The sequence below is a fragment of the Dysidea avara genome, chromosome 11, assembly GCF_963678975.1.
Source record: "Dysidea avara chromosome 11, odDysAvar1.4, whole genome shotgun sequence".
In the NCBI taxonomy this organism is placed as follows: Eukaryota; Metazoa; Porifera; class Demospongiae; order Dictyoceratida; family Dysideidae; genus Dysidea; species Dysidea avara.
The window spans coordinates 20,958,592-20,975,941 of record NC_089282.1 but is presented as its reverse complement, the minus strand read 5'-3'; the positions used below and the strand labels follow the sequence as shown (position 1 = coordinate 20,975,941).

Sequence of the window (17,350 nt, the reverse complement as noted above, 5' to 3'; positions counted from 1 at the left end):
ATAAAACCCGATACCATCCCTCCTGGAGGAGACTGAGCGTGGCGCTCGACTAGACATTGGGTGGCCTGCAGTTCGAATCCTGGGGTAGGAGGGATTTTTTTCCTTTCTTTGGCCCTTTTCTGTTTCACCTTATTGTTAGCTAGGTTAAGTAATCATTTAAAGTCTCCAGTTCTTGTTAGGTTAGGTAATCCAAAGGCTGCAGCACATGTTGCTGTCAGACCTTCAGTGCTGGTCACTGTAAAGTACTAATAATAATAATAATAACAGTAAATATGGTATAACATGTACTGTACTATACACTAAATCTCAGATGTATTGTAATTTTTAATTTCTTAGTTGCTATTCAGAAACTAAGCTGTGACTTATCAACACAAGCAAACAGTTCAGTATGCACTTGACAGAAGAGGTATTTACGGAATAGCAGAACCTCTACAACACAGTGGTCCAACTAAAGAGGTCTCCCTCTATCAGAGATACAGCTACCAGATAGGACCCAGTCTTTTTAACTCTCCAAAATTTTGTAGTACATACCCTTTTTTAGTCTTTTTGTACAGTCCAGTAACCATGCCATGTCAACAGGGACGTCATATATTTTAGCCAACTAGAAGAAAAACATTACCACAACTTTACACATATTAATGAAACTCCATCTTAAAATCATGAGCAGTTAGAGTGTCCAACATTACAGCATAGTAAGCTTTCTCCTTTTCATTCTTTATATAAACTGTGAGCACAAACTGCAAAGGGAAAGAAAATAACACAATAACGTGGTGCTGAAACAATTAAATATAGTGATGTCCTTACTTTTGCTTGAAGCAGCAAAGTACTGAGACCACGCTTGGTTTCTCGTTCCCTATTATAATAAGCATGCAGTAGTAATGGTCTAATGAAAACCACCAGTATGTGTAGGTATACCCACTGTAGGTTTTTAGTAGGTTGAAAACCCAAGAGCAAGGTGTGGTCATTAAGGTGGGGGTATTAATTAGTGACCAAGGTGCAGCCAAGGTTATTAGCTAATGCCCGCCAAGGTACCAAACTGAGAACGAAGGTTGTCAACCTAGTAATCCAATTTATTTAGAAAGTAGCTTGTTTATCAGAGCAGAAAGTGTTTGAAGAAACGTGGTTTTGCATTTTAGTTGCCACTATTTAGTGTTCACAGCTTGTGTATTACATGCTGGCCGTAAAACAACAGCCTTTATTATAGCCGGCCTTGATGAAAAAAAGCTTTATTACAACCAGCAACAAACAAACATTATATAGTTAGCCATGAAGCAACAAGCTTTATTACATATACAACTGGCCACGAAACAACAAAGGTTTATTACAGCCATGATGACTTGAAGTGACAAAGCTTTTTATAGCCTTAATAGGAAAAATGATATGTTATTAATGGCAACAGTGACAACTAGCTAGACAATTGCAACATGTAGCAAAACATGAAAACAGTAGCAAGTTACACTGATTGACTAGTTGTAAATCCAACTATATGCAACATGTAGCTATACTCTAAGACATCTAAACTAAACACATTGAGGAGCTGGCTCATGACTAGAGGTGTGCAATATATCGAAAAATTATTGATATTGTGATAATTTTCCGGTATTATCGTATCGAATTTGATATTGCAAATGCTGATCTCAGCATTTTATTGATTAATCGATATATCGAGAAATTTAGATAAAGTTACCATATTTTGGTCTGTGATTGTGCAATCACGCTAGAAATAAAGATCAGTTACGTGCAATTTAGCCATTTTAAAAACTTATCTACCAGTTTCCTAAGCTTGTTAGTTGTACTATGTGATGGTTTTAGTGGATCTATTGCATTTAAAGCACATCTATAAATATCAGCCACCCACGCAATTAATCTGCCCATACTATTTAATTAATTATCGAAATAGAATTGATATCGCAATATTTTACTGATTATCTATCGATGCCATATCAAAATCAAAATCCTGATATCACACACCCCTAAACAAGCTGTACCTCTAAGGTAACCAACCTCATTAACTGCGCCAACATCAAAGAGAATTATTCATGCTGACTTCTAAGCTATGAGAAAACAATTTAGCAACATGACCATAAAGGTCCTTGGCATGTCAACTAGCATACAGAGTTTGCTCCCTAAAAGCGGATAAATAAATTAGAAAGTTGATAGCATCCAGAGACACGAAACAAAATATACTGTATACACAGACAAAGTCAAGGCCATTGCCTGCATCTGATATAACACCAACGAAAGCAACCACTGAACATATCACATCACATCAACAGGGTTAAGGGATATAAGCAATGGTAACAAATGGTGTTTAATAATAACAAAACTATAAACTTTGTATGAGCATATACAGTGCATTTCTCACTTGTTAACATATCACTCTCATTAGCCACTCACTCGTTGGCCTCTCACTTGTTAACATATCACCCTCATTAGCCACTCACTTGTTAACATCATACTTGTTAACATTAAAATTTTACTCGTTACATCACAACATTACTCTCTCATCCACAGTCTTACTCACATGCAAGCTCACGTGGTAGTCACTACCAGCAAATTTGTGTTAGTGAGGTGGTTGGACAAGGGATAATTTGAAGGGAAACAGCAAGCCATATAACGACACTATATAGTTATGTAGATAAAGGAAGTTAATTGGGGTCGGAAGTACAATAGACGAATATGGAAAGCACTGTATTTGGGCCCTTACTTTGACACAGCTATTCAGCATACTGAACAGACTGGTAAAGTTAATGAAGGCAGGCAAAGCGTAGCACAAAGAAAAAAGAACAAGTAAGGCTTCATTCACTTGTGGGGAACCTTGTGCACAGTATAACAGTCAAATTTTAATTGAATCATTTCAGGTCCTTTCTACAGACCTCATTTCATCCTTAATTTTTCTCTCTGCACCCTGCAAGAATTGTAGCACATGCTTATCTAATACAATTTCTTATCCCAATGAACGTCAGTTTATAGAGGTTTCACTTGTATATCCATTGTTGTCATTACACTGCCTATTAGTCTAAGTCATTATAGCTATGTTAATTGTCTGGTACCTTTCAAGAAAAGTTCCAGTGAATCATATGCATGGCACTGCATTGTATTGATTGATAATGCATGGCTTGCAATTCAATCAAAATTGCTTCTGCATCTCAAAAAACTAAACCTTCATTTCAGAAATTTTTATCATGAAAGTAAAATTAGCCAATAGCTATTAGACATGAAAAATTGGTACCTGTGGCACAAACTTACCAGAATAATACTCTTGATATTGAAGATAGAGAATTTGTATGTACTGTATTTTTCCAAGATCTTGCAGTATACGAAGCGCCATGCGCTAACCATGAGCACGCATCTGGCAAAGTGAGTCATTGCTGATTTCACACATCATTATAATGCTGTTTAGTATGATTAATGAACAGTAGAAGACTGCCACAAGTTGTTGATGGTACAGTATTTGTATCTACTGTAAGACCACGCAGCTTAACTCCAAATTTCGTAACTTGCATGCGTGTGCATTAGCGCATGGCACTTTGTACACCGCAAGATCTTGGAAAAATACAGTAAATAGTCTTCAGATGCAATTTCAGAGCATGTATTTTCAAAAGTTTCCCTGCGGTAACATGTCCCCAGAACTCAGAAACCCCTAGCTTTGCATGCTTACAAATGTGGTGTATGACATGAAAACAGAGATGAACTCAGATTCAAATATAACAACATCAGATCAATAAAAAAGTGTGTATGACTATGGCTTCTATGGACGGTTTGTAGCTGATCACTTAAAATCTCTGGGTTCCAGCCCCGCACACACACACACACACACATACACACCTTGTCACGAAACACTTTAATTTTACAGACAGCACAATGTATAGGCTCAGCACTAGGGTCCAAGTCTTCATACGTGTCCACTAAGAAGTGCAGGGCTATCCCAGCCACACCTTTCTGTGCAGAGAAATCTGTGCTCAAACAGTTAACACAGAAGACAAGCTGTGAAAGAGAGAAATATGTCTTACATCAATACTAAATAGTATGGTTTCTTGTATTGACCTTTGTAGGGCCTTTTGTTGGTGACCACTGAACTAAGAAAGCATTGTGACCTAAATCCTCTATATTCTCGGCATTTTCACAATTCTTACGATCTATTAAGAAACAAATCTATACACTACACACATACGTACGCACACACGCACACACACTACACACACAAACACTACACCACACATTCGCACATATTACACACATGCACAAACACTAAAACACCACACACACATTGCACACCAAATCACCATGCACACACGCGCACACCAAATCACCACGCGCACACCAAATCACCACACACGCACGCACGCACACACCAATATCAAATGCCCTCTGGTTAGGATTGGCTTGCATATTGTACCAATACTGCCAAAGCAGTAGCTCAGTTTCCTGCCCAGAACTGAACACCAGGTAAATCATAGACTACAGGAAGTGAATAAGTAACTAAATATCTGAACTCCACCAAGTACTGTTCATACCTTCACATTGCCATCTCCACTGCTCTCCATGATCAAAGTATACAATTGACCTGGAAGAGATTAATACATTAAATGTAGTGGAGTCCCTGAATGCACCAGTGTGTCAAAATTATTCATGCGCGTTTGCCCACTGATGTACCAGTGTGCTTTTATTGGTTTCCGCAAGCCTAGAGAGAAAGCTGTTAACAGTATTAACATACAACTACAGCACCAGCAGTTTGTTTGTCAATGAATGGCGGCTTAAACTTTTATACAAAACATACAAGCCAAGCGATAATCTCCACTCGTGAAACTACACCAAAAGAATTGTAAGTTACAAAACTATAATGGGGAAGGATGCAGACCTTTTGAAAATGTTGTATAAGTCTCTCTCTGGCAGTCCGATTGAGAAAAACCATCAGATTCAACGTTAAATTCTGTATCTGTCACCACAATTGGTGGTGACAGTGTTGGGCAAGTTACTTTGTAAAAGTAACTAGTTACATATTACATATTACTTGCAACAGAACTATTTAGTTACAGTTACATATTACCCATAAAATAAAGTAACTGTAATAGTATTACATATTATATTACTTTGTGTCCACAGCCTTAAGCTGTCACGTGTGAAACTACCACCTTATCACGTGACATGATGGCGTTGTTGGACAATGTACAAATCTTGGTTATAAGTAAGAAGCTAGTGAATAAGCTTCATTCAATAGGCCTCGTTACTCCATTGTGGTTAGGCGTTACTCAGAGGATTACTAACGAGATTAGTAACTTCGTTACTTTTAGTAATAATATTACGTCATATTAGACTCGTTACAGTAATTATATTACTTAGGTAACGCGTTACGTTTGTAAGTAAAGTATCTTGCGTTATATTACCTGTTTTCATAGCGTATTTCGTTATATTACTTTGTTACCACAAAAGTAATAATATTACGTAACGCGTTACTTATGTAACGCGTTACTCCCAACACTGCTACCCACAAACTTACTGTTATTAATTGTGTGTAGCCAAGCTTACATCATCTGAGGGGCTCTAAATAGCAACGTCAGCCCATTCTAAGTGATTTAGAAAATGAAGTAATTAATGAAAGAGTGAGAGAAAGTGACAAACTTTGCATTCTTGCATTGCGATTTAGCTATTCTTAAGTCGAGTTGATACTGGCGCCAGGTGACATTCAATAATGGTAGTATCCCACAGTTACTATGCCAGGCTAGAATAACGCTTGTCTTGTCTAGAAAGTAAGCTATTAAGAAGCAAGCTATGGGTGCTAGCATTGAGAGTTATCCTTCGAGTTTATTGAGTCAGCGCCACACCGTGACACTGGTGTAAAGATCTTAACACTAATGATGCTTGTCTTGTGCAGAAAATAAGCGGACGCTTTGTTATTAGCTTTGTCAATTTTCGTTTGATGAATGTAGTAAACGACCACTAGTGAAATCACAGTTTACTATTTTGTAATCCCACCACAGATTTAGTAATCTCAGACATCAAAGGAAATATTATGTAAAATATGTTGTACCAATATGTAGCAATTTGAGTACTTTACTTAGAAAGCTCATTACAAGGAAAGCATCATCACATCACTGTGACTTCATCATCTGACAGGGAAGCTATATGCATCTGGTCACTTACAGGTGTCACATTAAGCTTGCTATGTTAACACATCAGTGATCATTAGTGAGATGCACCCTGTGGTGACTCCCTCAACTGGAGGTATGCAGACACCTATTTTAGAGAACCTCTACAAGGGTCTCTTAGTGCTTTTAAACAACTCATTATCTCCCAAAGATCAAAGAATTTTATGTATATCATTTTCTAAGAAATATTAAATACTATGATACAATAGGCCTATTAAAAAACGATACACTGAAATACAGTGTATGGGCACCCAGGGTACTTCTCCATGTTCTCATATAGTACCAAGTTCTACTCTAGTGTTCTGGCAATAATTGAAAAACAATGCACACCAGTAGTCACCAATCATTTACATTTAACAGTATGATGCAATACCACAGTTATATGATGCAACAGCAGCATCTTTAATCTGTAGCCATAGCACAAAATGAACAACCCACCAAAAGAGCACCACTTTTATCAATGAATCTACCATTTATGCTATCTGCATAATGCACAATCCATTGTGCTACGTACATAAATTCATACTTTTTTTTCTTTTTTTTTGCAGAGTTAACTCACATGATTTTCCATTTCATAACAGCAGGACCCAAGGCAGTTTGGGACCAAATCAGGACACCCTAGAAGTAGACCCCTTGATAGTCCAGGAACATGTGTCTATGGTCCCATTTGTATTATTGTACCTACAATTAGATACTTCAGGATTTGATGTAAAGGAATTTCCAGCCTTGCTACATTATCATTAGAAAGGTTGCTCAAAATATACTTTTTATACTTGGTTGCTATGTACGTAGAACACATGAACATGGCTGCACAGCTAGTACATACCAATTGAAACTTGCTATCAGATTCTTTGTTTCCTGGAAGCTTGCCGCCTTTCTGTCCTGGGTCTAAGCTAAGCTGAATAGCCTTAACTTCTGACTCACTACATAAAAACGCACAACACAAATGATATATTACATGGTATTATTACTGAAACCATCATTAATGAGAAGGAAAACAAAGTCATATGTGACCACAAAGACTGGCTCAAACATAAAACCAGTGTGGGCATTGTCTCGTGTGGCCAAACCACTATCTTGCCTTCTATCTTTTTTTGCGACATCAGTGGTTGGCAAGAAAGGGTCTGGTGAATCACCATAGACAAAAGACGTGCATTTCCACTGAAATTCAGCTTTACTGCAAAACTTCAATCATCTGTTGCTACGACTAAAGTCTGTTAATACTTAAATGTGGTAAATTTACACAAATGGTAGTACTTGAAACATTCAACAAGATGTTTCCTTCCCTATGTCACTAGTTGGTCCCCCACACACACAGGACACCCCCTACCTCAGTTCTTTAGCTGCATTGCTAGCAACTTCAGCGTTCTGTAACTGTACGCCATACAACTCGTATAACAAGTTTAAGAAGCTTAATGTTGAATTCGAGTAGGTGTCAGGTGGCGATGGCATTATTAAAGGCGGCAGAGGGTTATTGTCTTCATTCTCAATGCCCGGCAGCGGGTCTGAAGCGGCGCCAGGGTGTAGGAGGTACTTGTCTGAAAGTGGCTTAAATTTGTGACACAGCCTCCTGAAGTAGTCCGTATAACGACAAGTACTTTAAGTATATTGCCTTACTCGACTTCTCTTCCCAGGGTTGAACGTTCTGGTAAGACTGGAGGATTTATCACACCGTGTATCGCGTTGAGTACGTGTACACACCTTAGTGACACCTCCTTTGTTTTGGAGTTCACGTGTGCATTTTACAAGGGAAATACCTGCAACCCCTCTCAAATTGTTTTAAGATTTAATCTTGTTGATGGAGATACCGACACTAATTGTTTACAGTAAATTTTTGTTTACGTTGTAATGTTGTGGTGTGACTTTATCACTGACCTTACCTCAGAAAGACGTCGCCATTAAAATTAGCGGTGGAGTATGCTCTGAAAAAGTAGTTTGGGATTAGGGATGAGCCTATTTTGCTTTTTTTTCCACCTATTTTTCTTTCCAGCAATTCTTTTATTTTTTACCTATTTTGCTCAATATTTTGCTCTAAATTTTTCTATTTTGCTGAGCATCAGTAAAAATTAATTGCAGTATCTCTAGCTTACAAGTATGTGTGACTGCTCTATTAGAATATTTCGTACGTAGTGACTGCTCTATTAGAGTATCTCGATCTTTATCATACAAAATGTGCCAAGTTACCATTCCTTGGTGCCCATTTTTCCAATTTTCCACCTATTTTTCCAGCATTTTGCTCTTTGCTTTTACCAACGTAGTTTTCCAAAAATTTTGCCGGCAAAATCGGCGCATCCCTATTTGGGATAAAAGAATGAAACCATATTGTTTGTTACATCATGAAAACATTTGATTATGTATCTGCAATGTTTACCTCCCCACATGTATGATCCTCTTTTGGTGATTTCCCTTCTCAAGTATGCTCTAATGTACAGGATGGGCCACAGCTTCAACCACTCTCTGGTGAAACGTTGTCCCACCACCTCCAACTCTGATGATCATGCCAGATTGGATATATCTACGAGAGGTTTTTGGAACACTTCTCACAAGCAAGCAGGCAAGCATTTGTCAACGTGAGGGTAATCAACCCCAGAGCCACTTTAATCAATCTTTATCTAGTTGCTGTAGAGAGAATGAGAAGAAAAAAGGATGCATCTGGAATGTCGAGCTTGGTACTGTCACACTTCTTGTTTTTTCTGTTGCTGGTGGCATGGGACCAATTGCCACAACTTTTTATAAACAATTGGCTTCTTTGCTATCAGATAAGTTGTATCAGTCCTATAGTCAAACAATTTGTTGGCTTCATTGTTCTACGATCCTTAATCATGTACTTGAGGGGTGCACGTTCTTTGTCTGGTGAACCACAGCTGGTTGCTCCTGGCAGTTAGTGAGTCCAGGCTTTAAGTATCAGACTGTATTTTTTTTACAAAAAATACACTGGCTGTCAGTGTCAATGAACACTTCTAAAAGCTATTGACACTGACCAGAAGAACTTGAGTATCAAGTAAATTAGTGGTAATATACAATCACTGGACTGGACGACTGGACTCAGTTTTTTTCATCTTTTTTAGCACATATTTGGGCACTGCTGCACTGGTTGTAGCTATTGTTACATTGAATGTAAAATATTCAGGTGAACCTGTCTACTTGGTACTGCCTGTTCATCTTATGCAATTTTCATAGCAACTCTCTCTTGGCATAATCTCCATTATGACTACCATTCGTCTTATCATGAATACAGTACATGTGTGTCATACAGTACAATAGTACTGTATACAAAGGTGTAGGCGTGGCCCATGGAAAACATCTCCTAAAACCAGCCTCACTTTTCCCTGACGACAATGAAGCAGTATTGGTTACGTAAAAGTAAGCCCAAACAAGCCTTCAGATCAACCCAAAATGCTTTCGACAAGTTGCTATGGAAAAAAATTTATTAAACAGAATTTTCTACTGATGATGCCTTCAGACAACCATAATTCGATAATGGCTAAGACTACAGGCTTGATTTTTTCACTGTTTGGTGCCACTTCAGCTGGACATGTGCCTTTTGGCATACCGCAGTACATACAATGCATTCTTCATGGACTTACCAGTTTCCTCCTTTGTGTCCTATTCATCTTTGCTGACAGCAAAAGGTATCGATTTAGCGGTAGTGCGTGATGCATGGTTTCCCTTCGTAACAGAAATCATCTATATTTTTTCATAGTGGCTACTTTGATTGCATTGGTGCTTTTCAAACAGCTATGTAACATGTTGAACATAGCTAACAATGAAGCGTAATGGATACTTCACTTTTCAGATGATAATTGGTAACTGGGGCGTGCGGCACCATTTCGTTTGATGTGGTATGCGTGAGTTCATCAGTCATAATAATTTTATTTACAAAAAAGAGTTAACAAACAAGTGACTGTTTTTTTTATTTGGGCAGATAGTTGGTAGGCTTAAGTCTGCATATACTTAAAATTTTTGGTTTGGCTGTATTGAATTAAAGTATACAAGACAATGTCAGGTGTTATAAATATTGTTAGTGGCTACAGTGTGTAATATATGTATTTTTATTGCAGTTGTCATTGCTGTGGTTCACATTGTGGCAATTAATTCTCAGGAAAACACTACATGTAATCCTCCCATTATTTTACCAGTAAACTTTCACCTATCTGTGCAAATAACAGTTGGATCTGACCGTACTTTTTCATGTGTAATTCATTCAGATGCTCCACTCAAGAAGGGATATCCTACGTGGACAAAACGTGAATCACTTCCACACCACGTGATAACTACAGGAGAGTGTCCCACACTATCCAATACAACATGTAGTAATCTAACACTAATAAATGTGTCACAATCAGATGGATCAGGATACTATACCATAATTGCTGAGAATGAGTGTGGAAGTGATAACTTCACTGTCAATGTGGAAGTAGTAAGTGAGTTATTGTGTGTCTCCATGCACATACATGTGGTAATGGGACAGGCTCAGGTTGCATAGATATCTGGTGTCCACATCTTTATCTGTGAGACATGGTATTAATTTTTGTGGGATGCTATTCCTGGCATTTTCCTCATAAAAGTGTGCAGATGGCCAGGTATAAATGTGGCCATTACTTGGCATTTGTGTGTGTGTGTGGGTGCGTGCGTGCATGCGTGTGTGTGTTAGTGTGTGTGTGTGTGAGTGCGTGCATGTATGTGTGTGTGTGTGTGCGCATGCGTGCGTGTGTGTGTGTGTGCGCATGCGTGCGTGTGTGTGTGTGCGCATGCGTGCGTGTGTGTGTGTGCGCATGCGTGCGTGTGTGTGTGTGCGCATGCGTGCGTGTGTGTGTGTGCGCATGCGTGCGTGTGTGTGTGTGCGCATGCGTGCGTGTGTGTGTGTGTGCGCATGCGTGCGTGTGTGTGTGTGCGTGTGTGTGTGTGCGCATGCGTGCGTGTGTGTGTGTGTGCGCGTGAGTGTGTGTGTAGTTTTTGTGTATATAGTGGTGTTGTGTATTGTGTGTCTGTTTGCAGGTCTAAATAAAGGGTTGAGAAATGTCCTAGTTATACAGTGCTCCCTCCTCATTGGGCCCTAGATAATGGAAAAGTTCAGATAAACGAAGCTCATACATTTATATAGAGCTCAGTTAAAATACTCTAATAAAACATACACTTTAGGCAAAATACTCTAATAGAACAGTCACTTCCTTTCGTATAACACAATGTTCGGATAATCAATGGCCAGACAATGGAGAGACCACTGAGGCCACTGTAATGTACTTACTGATTATCCGTACTGTTGGTGAGAGGTGAAAGAATTATTTTGTGAGTGTTCCCTGAGTCCTGACCTCTACTAGCAAGCAAGTTTTTAAACTTCAGCATCTGGGTGGAATACTACCATCTTCTTCAAAAACAGTGCTCTGTGATGCAGAAAGTCCAGCCCCTCTTAGATTGTTTTCTGTAGTTGACTAAATTTACAATGCATCTACACAGAGTACCTCCACAAACTTCACAAGGAAAACAATGTATTGTAAAGTGAATTAACGAAACAAATGTATCTCAACTTTCACGTCATTGCTAGGATTCTTTTATGTCTGCGTGTAAAAATGCATTGTGATACAACTCACAAAAAACTTGTTGAAAATGATACAGTCAACCTATGTTACTACAATATTATATTCCTAGCATATCTGGCATGATTTTTTCTGAAAATTGTCATAATCTCACAGTAAGCTATAGTCTGTATAATGTATAATGCAGTTTACTGGTGAAAGTGATAATGTTTACATCCTGATGCATGATCTGAGTTGTGAAAAAGAACATCACTGCACTCATATCTTTTAGGGGTAAGTGGAATTCTAGCGAAGCAGGAATGCAAAGGTTGTATACAATTAACCAAGCGATAATATTAATGTACATGGATTTTATACCTAATCACATAAACCTTTGAGACACTCTAATTGTATGAACAGTCATACAAAACATTTTAACGCAACAATCAAGGGACTAGCTAACATGACACTGATTTGCTGCCAAATTACCTTGAAGTCATAGTAATTAAATGGACATACAAATTATAGTGATTAACTCAGATGCCTGCACTAGGAAGTCACATGGTGATAGTAAGTATTGTGCTTCTTAGGCTGGGGTAGCCACTACTGCTGAGAAAGTTTAATAGACACAACAGAGGTGCATGATTTAATTCCTGTATAGTTTACATGACTTGTCTTGGTCAATTGCTGACTCTACTGCCATTACTTAAATAAACTGGGTGGGTAGTTTTTATGATACTTGTCAGAAGTGTAATGCCAAAATGATCTTATAGGCACATCAGAAGATGCCACAGAATTTGGATAGTATAGTTAGGAGAGATGTAGTTTAACAATTTATTAGCTTGTACATGTAGTAGTAGCTACAGTGGTCTCTCTATTTTATATCCAAACTCATTGGGTCCTAGATAATGGAAAAGTTTGGATAACTGAAGCCCATACCTTTATATACAGAGCTCAGTTATAATACTCTAATAGAACGTACACTTTAGGAAAAATACTCTAATAGAACAGTCACTTCACAGTTGGATAACATAACATTCAGATAACTGATGGACGGGTAATGAAGGGACCACTGTCTATACATTGAGTTGGACTTCATGTGATTTTTTTGCACCAGTATTGAACCATTCCTTGACGTTAATGTCCATACAGTCAAACCTCTCTAATCTGACACTCAATGGAAACCATAAATTTTGCTGGATTAAGGAGGATGTTGGATTATCAAGTCACCTTTGTAATCCAACATTGTACAATATCTGGAATTATGTCAGATTATGCAAGCACAGTAACAATGTTTTTACATGATTAATTTTAGAATTTGTAAGTATTACTACATTTTTTTCTATGATTGTCAACCGATTAAATGCTTTGGTTGATTTTCTGTGATTGTTTTTAATACTGCTATTATTCTCTGTCGGATTGCAAAGGTTGAAAATAGTGTTTTTCATAGTGTAGGGAATCAAATTTTGTGTCGGATTACGGAGTACAAAGGTGTCAGATTGTAGGGGTTGTTTCTATACAAAAGTGTGTGTTAAATGACATTTTGGTCAGATTAGAGAGGATTCTGGATTACACAGGTGTTGGATTAGAGAGGTTCGACTGTACTTCAAACAAAAGAAATTGTTGTAATTACGTGTAATTACATGGAATTTTAAACATGCAATATTAAGACACCTACTGACTTTATCTACAGACACTTGATCTACATGGCAAAGCATAAAATTTTGATACAGTGATATACATAATGGTTGTTGTGGCTCCTTTGGCACATGCCTAGATTGCATGTTGCGGGGGATCAAGTCCACTACTGGGTCTGGGATTTTTTCTGCATTCTTCAACGTTTCAGTTACATGTTTCAAACTCCCTGTATTCACAGGCTTTAGCCTTCTCACAGGTCCCTAGTGTGATAGCATTCACAGATAATACCAAAGTTTTTTTTTAAATCACCAAGTTAAAGCTATTTGTATACTGTCCAGATTCAGATACTAACAATACCATAGAGTCATACTGTAGATGCTTCTAACGATAAAGTTTGGTGGACAGTGGACACATACTGTTTTTATGGAAAGAATTGCAGATGCTTCATTTATTTTATTGTTCACATTGAAAAGTTTATTCAAGTGTGAGTGACATGATAATATTACAGATAGTATGCTCTTCGGCTACAAATAATATACTATATATGGTAATATTAAGTGTTTTCAAGTTATAAAATTAGTGTCAGTTTTGCTCATACAAGTATCTCGTGTGTTTAGTGACTTTGTACTGTACATACACTGTACCATCATTTGCATTATTTGACTCTGTCTTGTTTTCATCTTTAGATCCCCAATTTTGTTTGAATGCAACTGAACTTCCTCCACTGTTAGTCCCTCCTCCTCCAAAAGTCTTAGCAGTGAAAGGACAAACTGTAAAAGTTACTGCTACCTACAAGGGAGATTATAGTAAATATTTTCTTCAGGCATTTTGGATAGTTAAGAATCCGGATTCAATGTACATTCTTCCAGGTGACAATGTGTCAGGATAATTATGATGTTACAGTCAAAGATTGTAACAATTGCTGTCACTTTAACACTTCTATTATAGTAGAATCAGTAACACTTGATCAATCAGGTGTTCAGTTGGAAAGTGCAGGTGCCAGATCAGGTGATTTGACCAAGTATACTCAAGGATTTAGCAGAATTAGTAAGGTTAAAGGCATGTGTAGTATAGTGTGTCGTATCTTGATCGTCGTAGGTGTGCTCAATACTCCTATAATTGTTGCTTTTTCTGGAAGGGAATGTCAAAACCTCACCACAGGCCATGCTACCACATTCACTTGTACATACAATGCTAGTTCTGATCCAAACATAACTATTACAAAGTGGAGCATAGATGGTGTAGTAATAATGCACAACACCAGTTATTATACAATGACCACTGAGTATGGAATAAATGAGCTTGATCAAGTTAGATCAACATTGAACATATCAAATGTGACTACTGGCAACAGTGGAAAATATGCTTGTTGGTGTGAATATAATGAGTCACTGATATATGCTAAGAAAGTGTTTAGGTCGAATACAGAAAGTATGTGTCTCAAGGTTCATGCAGGTATGCATGTATTCCAACATGATAAGTTAGTGTAATCATTAGTCGCACACAGGGTCTACATCTCAGCCGATTAAAATATGGGAGATAGTTGTAGGAGGAGGAATTGTCATAATGTTACTACTGGTGATCACTTGCTATTGCTGCTACTATTATTGTAAGCATAAAAGAAAGAACAAGAGTTCAGATGTAGCATTTGATGATGAAAAAGCAGCTTTATTAGGTAATATCAAGAGCACTGCATATAGCTAGCACTGCAAATATTATTATACATGTAGGTGATGACTCATCTGCAAAAGAAGATAGCAAACCTCTACAGGATATTACAACAGTGGAATTCAAAGACAATGGTAAACAGTGTGCAGTTGATATAGCAAAATTATTTGGTTGAGAGAAATATTTACAGATTCTAAACTTTTTCAATAAATTATAAATCATTAATACGTACATATTCTATTCTCTCACCGAGAAAACAATCTTCCTCTATCAAAGTTAATTGATACATGCATACATAGCAAGATGTTAATTTTATATTTTGCTTGTTCCAAACACAACATAATAGTGTTTGTGTATATTTAATGTATACCATGTAGGGAATGAGCTACAACAACATGGTCCTTTGGTTATCAACTCACCTGGTCAAGCGCTGGAAGCCATTCTGAGTGATAATTCATCACAAACCCCTAATGGTATGGTTGCACTAGCTGGTTATTATGACTGTGGATATTGTATTGTTAGGTGGCACTGAGCCTACAAGAAATGAAGTTGTCAATAGTGATACAGCTGCTACAACTGTACAACTATCTCAGCCAAATTTAAAGTACTTATCAACTACCGGACCAATTGGTATAGCATATTATATATTTAAATTTTTCATAAATGTTTTTTATAGATAGTGAAAAAGAGGCACCATGTCCAGCAAAGCCAGCTCTAACCACCCATACAAATCAACAGACAACTGTGGTGAGTGAAAGTCTACCTGGTGAAGAATTTGGTATGTATTGATGAGACTGAAACAGTGGTAATTACTAAGTAATGTATTTCAGATACCATCAATAAAGTTCTTAATCAAATTGCAGCTGAATTCACTAAATCAATTAACGTGGAGGCATTACTGCCTCAATTAATGAAGCATCAACTATTAACATATGATCAAGCATATCTTTGCCAAGCTCAGTTTACTCCACCAATTCAGAAGTCTCAAAAACTTTTAAACTATCTACGACACAAAGGAGATGAAGTTCTTCGAAAGTTATTGTGCTGTTTGACCCTGGAGACAACACATTTGGGCCACAGAGATGTTGCAGCTATACTTAAAGATAAAATGAAATTGTACAAGCTTGACATTAAACTGACTTGTTCTTTGTGTATGATGGATGCTATATCAGCCAAAGGTAAACAGTGTATGCTAGTGTTATTATAATATTATGTAGTTCATAGTGTACTGAGACATTACTATGTACATACAGTGCTCCCTCAATTATCTGAACACTTGGTTATCTAAACAGTAGAAATGACTGCTCTATTAGAGTATTTTGTTATTAAAGATGTATGTTCTATTAGAGTATTTGAACAGGACTATGAATGGGCTTTGATTATCTGAACATGTCTTGGTCCCAAGGGGTCAGATAATCACTGTAGTAACATAAACAGGAGAAGCCTTGCTTTTACATTAGCAACATGAGGCATAGTAGCTATAAATGTGTTAGAGACTTGTTTAGCTGTATGCATGTATTTTCACCCTCCTTATTTGTATTTCACTGTTTTCTGTAGGTACAACAAGTAAAATTCTCAATCACATTAATCCAGAATTTACTGTACTAATTAATTTGGATATATTAAGTCCTATTTTACTGAAGCACCATCTCCTAACTGATGATGAAGCTTTTATTTGCCAGTCTCCCTTCTTTCCTCAAGGTCAGAAAGCGCAATGTCTCCTTTTGTATCTACAACGCAAAGGAGATAAAGTTCTTCACAAACTATTGTGTTGTCTCAATATGGAGACAACACATTTAGGACACAAAGATTTGGCAGCTAAATTAAAAGGTGTGATGGAATTGCACAATTTTGAGGATGAACTAGTTTGTTCAGTATGTAAGCCATCTGAGGAACCATCACCTTATATTCATCCTGATGTGTTGGAAGAAATTTTTGGTGCTATTGGCACAAATTATCCAGTGGAACAATGGGAAGTGCTAGCTAGTAAGCTAGCATTTAGTGAGCATGATGTCAAGCAAATGAGAAGTTTGGCTGATAACATACAACCTGTTGCCATGGTACTGCAGCAATGGAGACGACTAAACTCACAGGCTACTAGAGAGGATTTTGTAGCTATACTACGTAATGCAAATCTTGACAGTGTGTTGCAATTACTTGGAGTGTGAACTAGTTTTTTATTCATATTTTTAATGTGTATATTATGTTTATTTTATACAATGTGTATTTTTAATAGTGTTTTCAAACAGATCTATACATGTATAAACCAGCCTGTTGGTCATATGTCAAAGTGTGTCATATAAAAATATACATTTAAATGTAACGATGTGTATATGCTTGAATATTATGTTATTGATTTAGTATAGATAATGCAATCAT

The 17,350-nt window shown here is 37.3% G+C and overlaps 3 protein-coding genes across 7 annotated transcripts in view; 2 read left to right on the top strand and 1 right to left on the bottom strand.

The window, feature by feature from the left end:
* Positions 1-7,947, bottom strand: part of LOC136239356 (grainyhead-like protein 3 homolog) — a 12,557-nt gene extending 4,610 nt beyond the window's left edge. For 2 of the 4 annotated variants that reach the window (XM_066030091.1, XM_066030092.1), the window contains exons 1-7: positions 7,767-7,947; positions 7,480-7,719; positions 6,976-7,072; positions 4,518-4,567; positions 4,356-4,461; positions 4,048-4,139; positions 3,829-3,987 (exon numbers count right to left, since the gene is read on the bottom strand). In XM_066030091.1, coding sequence (XP_065886163.1) covers positions 3,829-3,987; positions 4,048-4,139; positions 4,356-4,461; positions 4,518-4,547 — 387 coding nt within the window. In that variant the 5' untranslated portion in view covers positions 4,548-4,567; positions 6,976-7,072; positions 7,480-7,719; positions 7,767-7,947. Of the gene's footprint in view, positions 1-560; positions 738-804; positions 854-3,828; positions 3,988-4,047; positions 4,140-4,355; positions 4,462-4,517; positions 4,568-6,975; positions 7,073-7,479; positions 7,720-7,766 lie in introns of those variants that run through there. The other 2 variants (XM_066030094.1, XM_066030093.1) reach the window with 2 other exon arrangements.
* Positions 1-14,860, top strand: part of LOC136238717 (uncharacterized) — a 27,634-nt gene extending 12,774 nt beyond the window's left edge. Inside the window, exons 2-4 of the mRNA XM_066029279.1 lie at positions 10,211-10,573; positions 13,990-14,758; positions 14,811-14,860. Of these exons, the coding sequence (XP_065885351.1) occupies positions 10,211-10,573; positions 13,990-14,192 (566 nt within the window). The 3' untranslated portion in view covers positions 14,193-14,758; positions 14,811-14,860. The remainder of the gene's footprint in view (positions 1-10,210; positions 10,574-13,989; positions 14,759-14,810) is intronic.
* On the top strand, positions 14,857-17,350 carry LOC136238714 (uncharacterized). Of its 2 annotated transcripts, XM_066029276.1 has the most exons (7): positions 14,857-14,978; positions 15,034-15,105; positions 15,349-15,444; positions 15,494-15,601; positions 15,648-15,749; positions 15,802-16,149; positions 16,529-17,350. In XM_066029276.1, the coding sequence occupies exons 1-7, from the start codon at positions 14,870-14,872 to the stop codon at positions 17,137-17,139; spliced, it is 1,446 nt and encodes a 481-aa protein (XP_065885348.1). In that variant the 5' UTR covers positions 14,857-14,869; the 3' UTR covers positions 17,140-17,350. The 2 variants fall into 2 exon arrangements, with proteins under 2 accessions (XP_065885348.1, XP_065885349.1); XM_066029277.1 differs by lacking the exon at positions 15,349-15,444.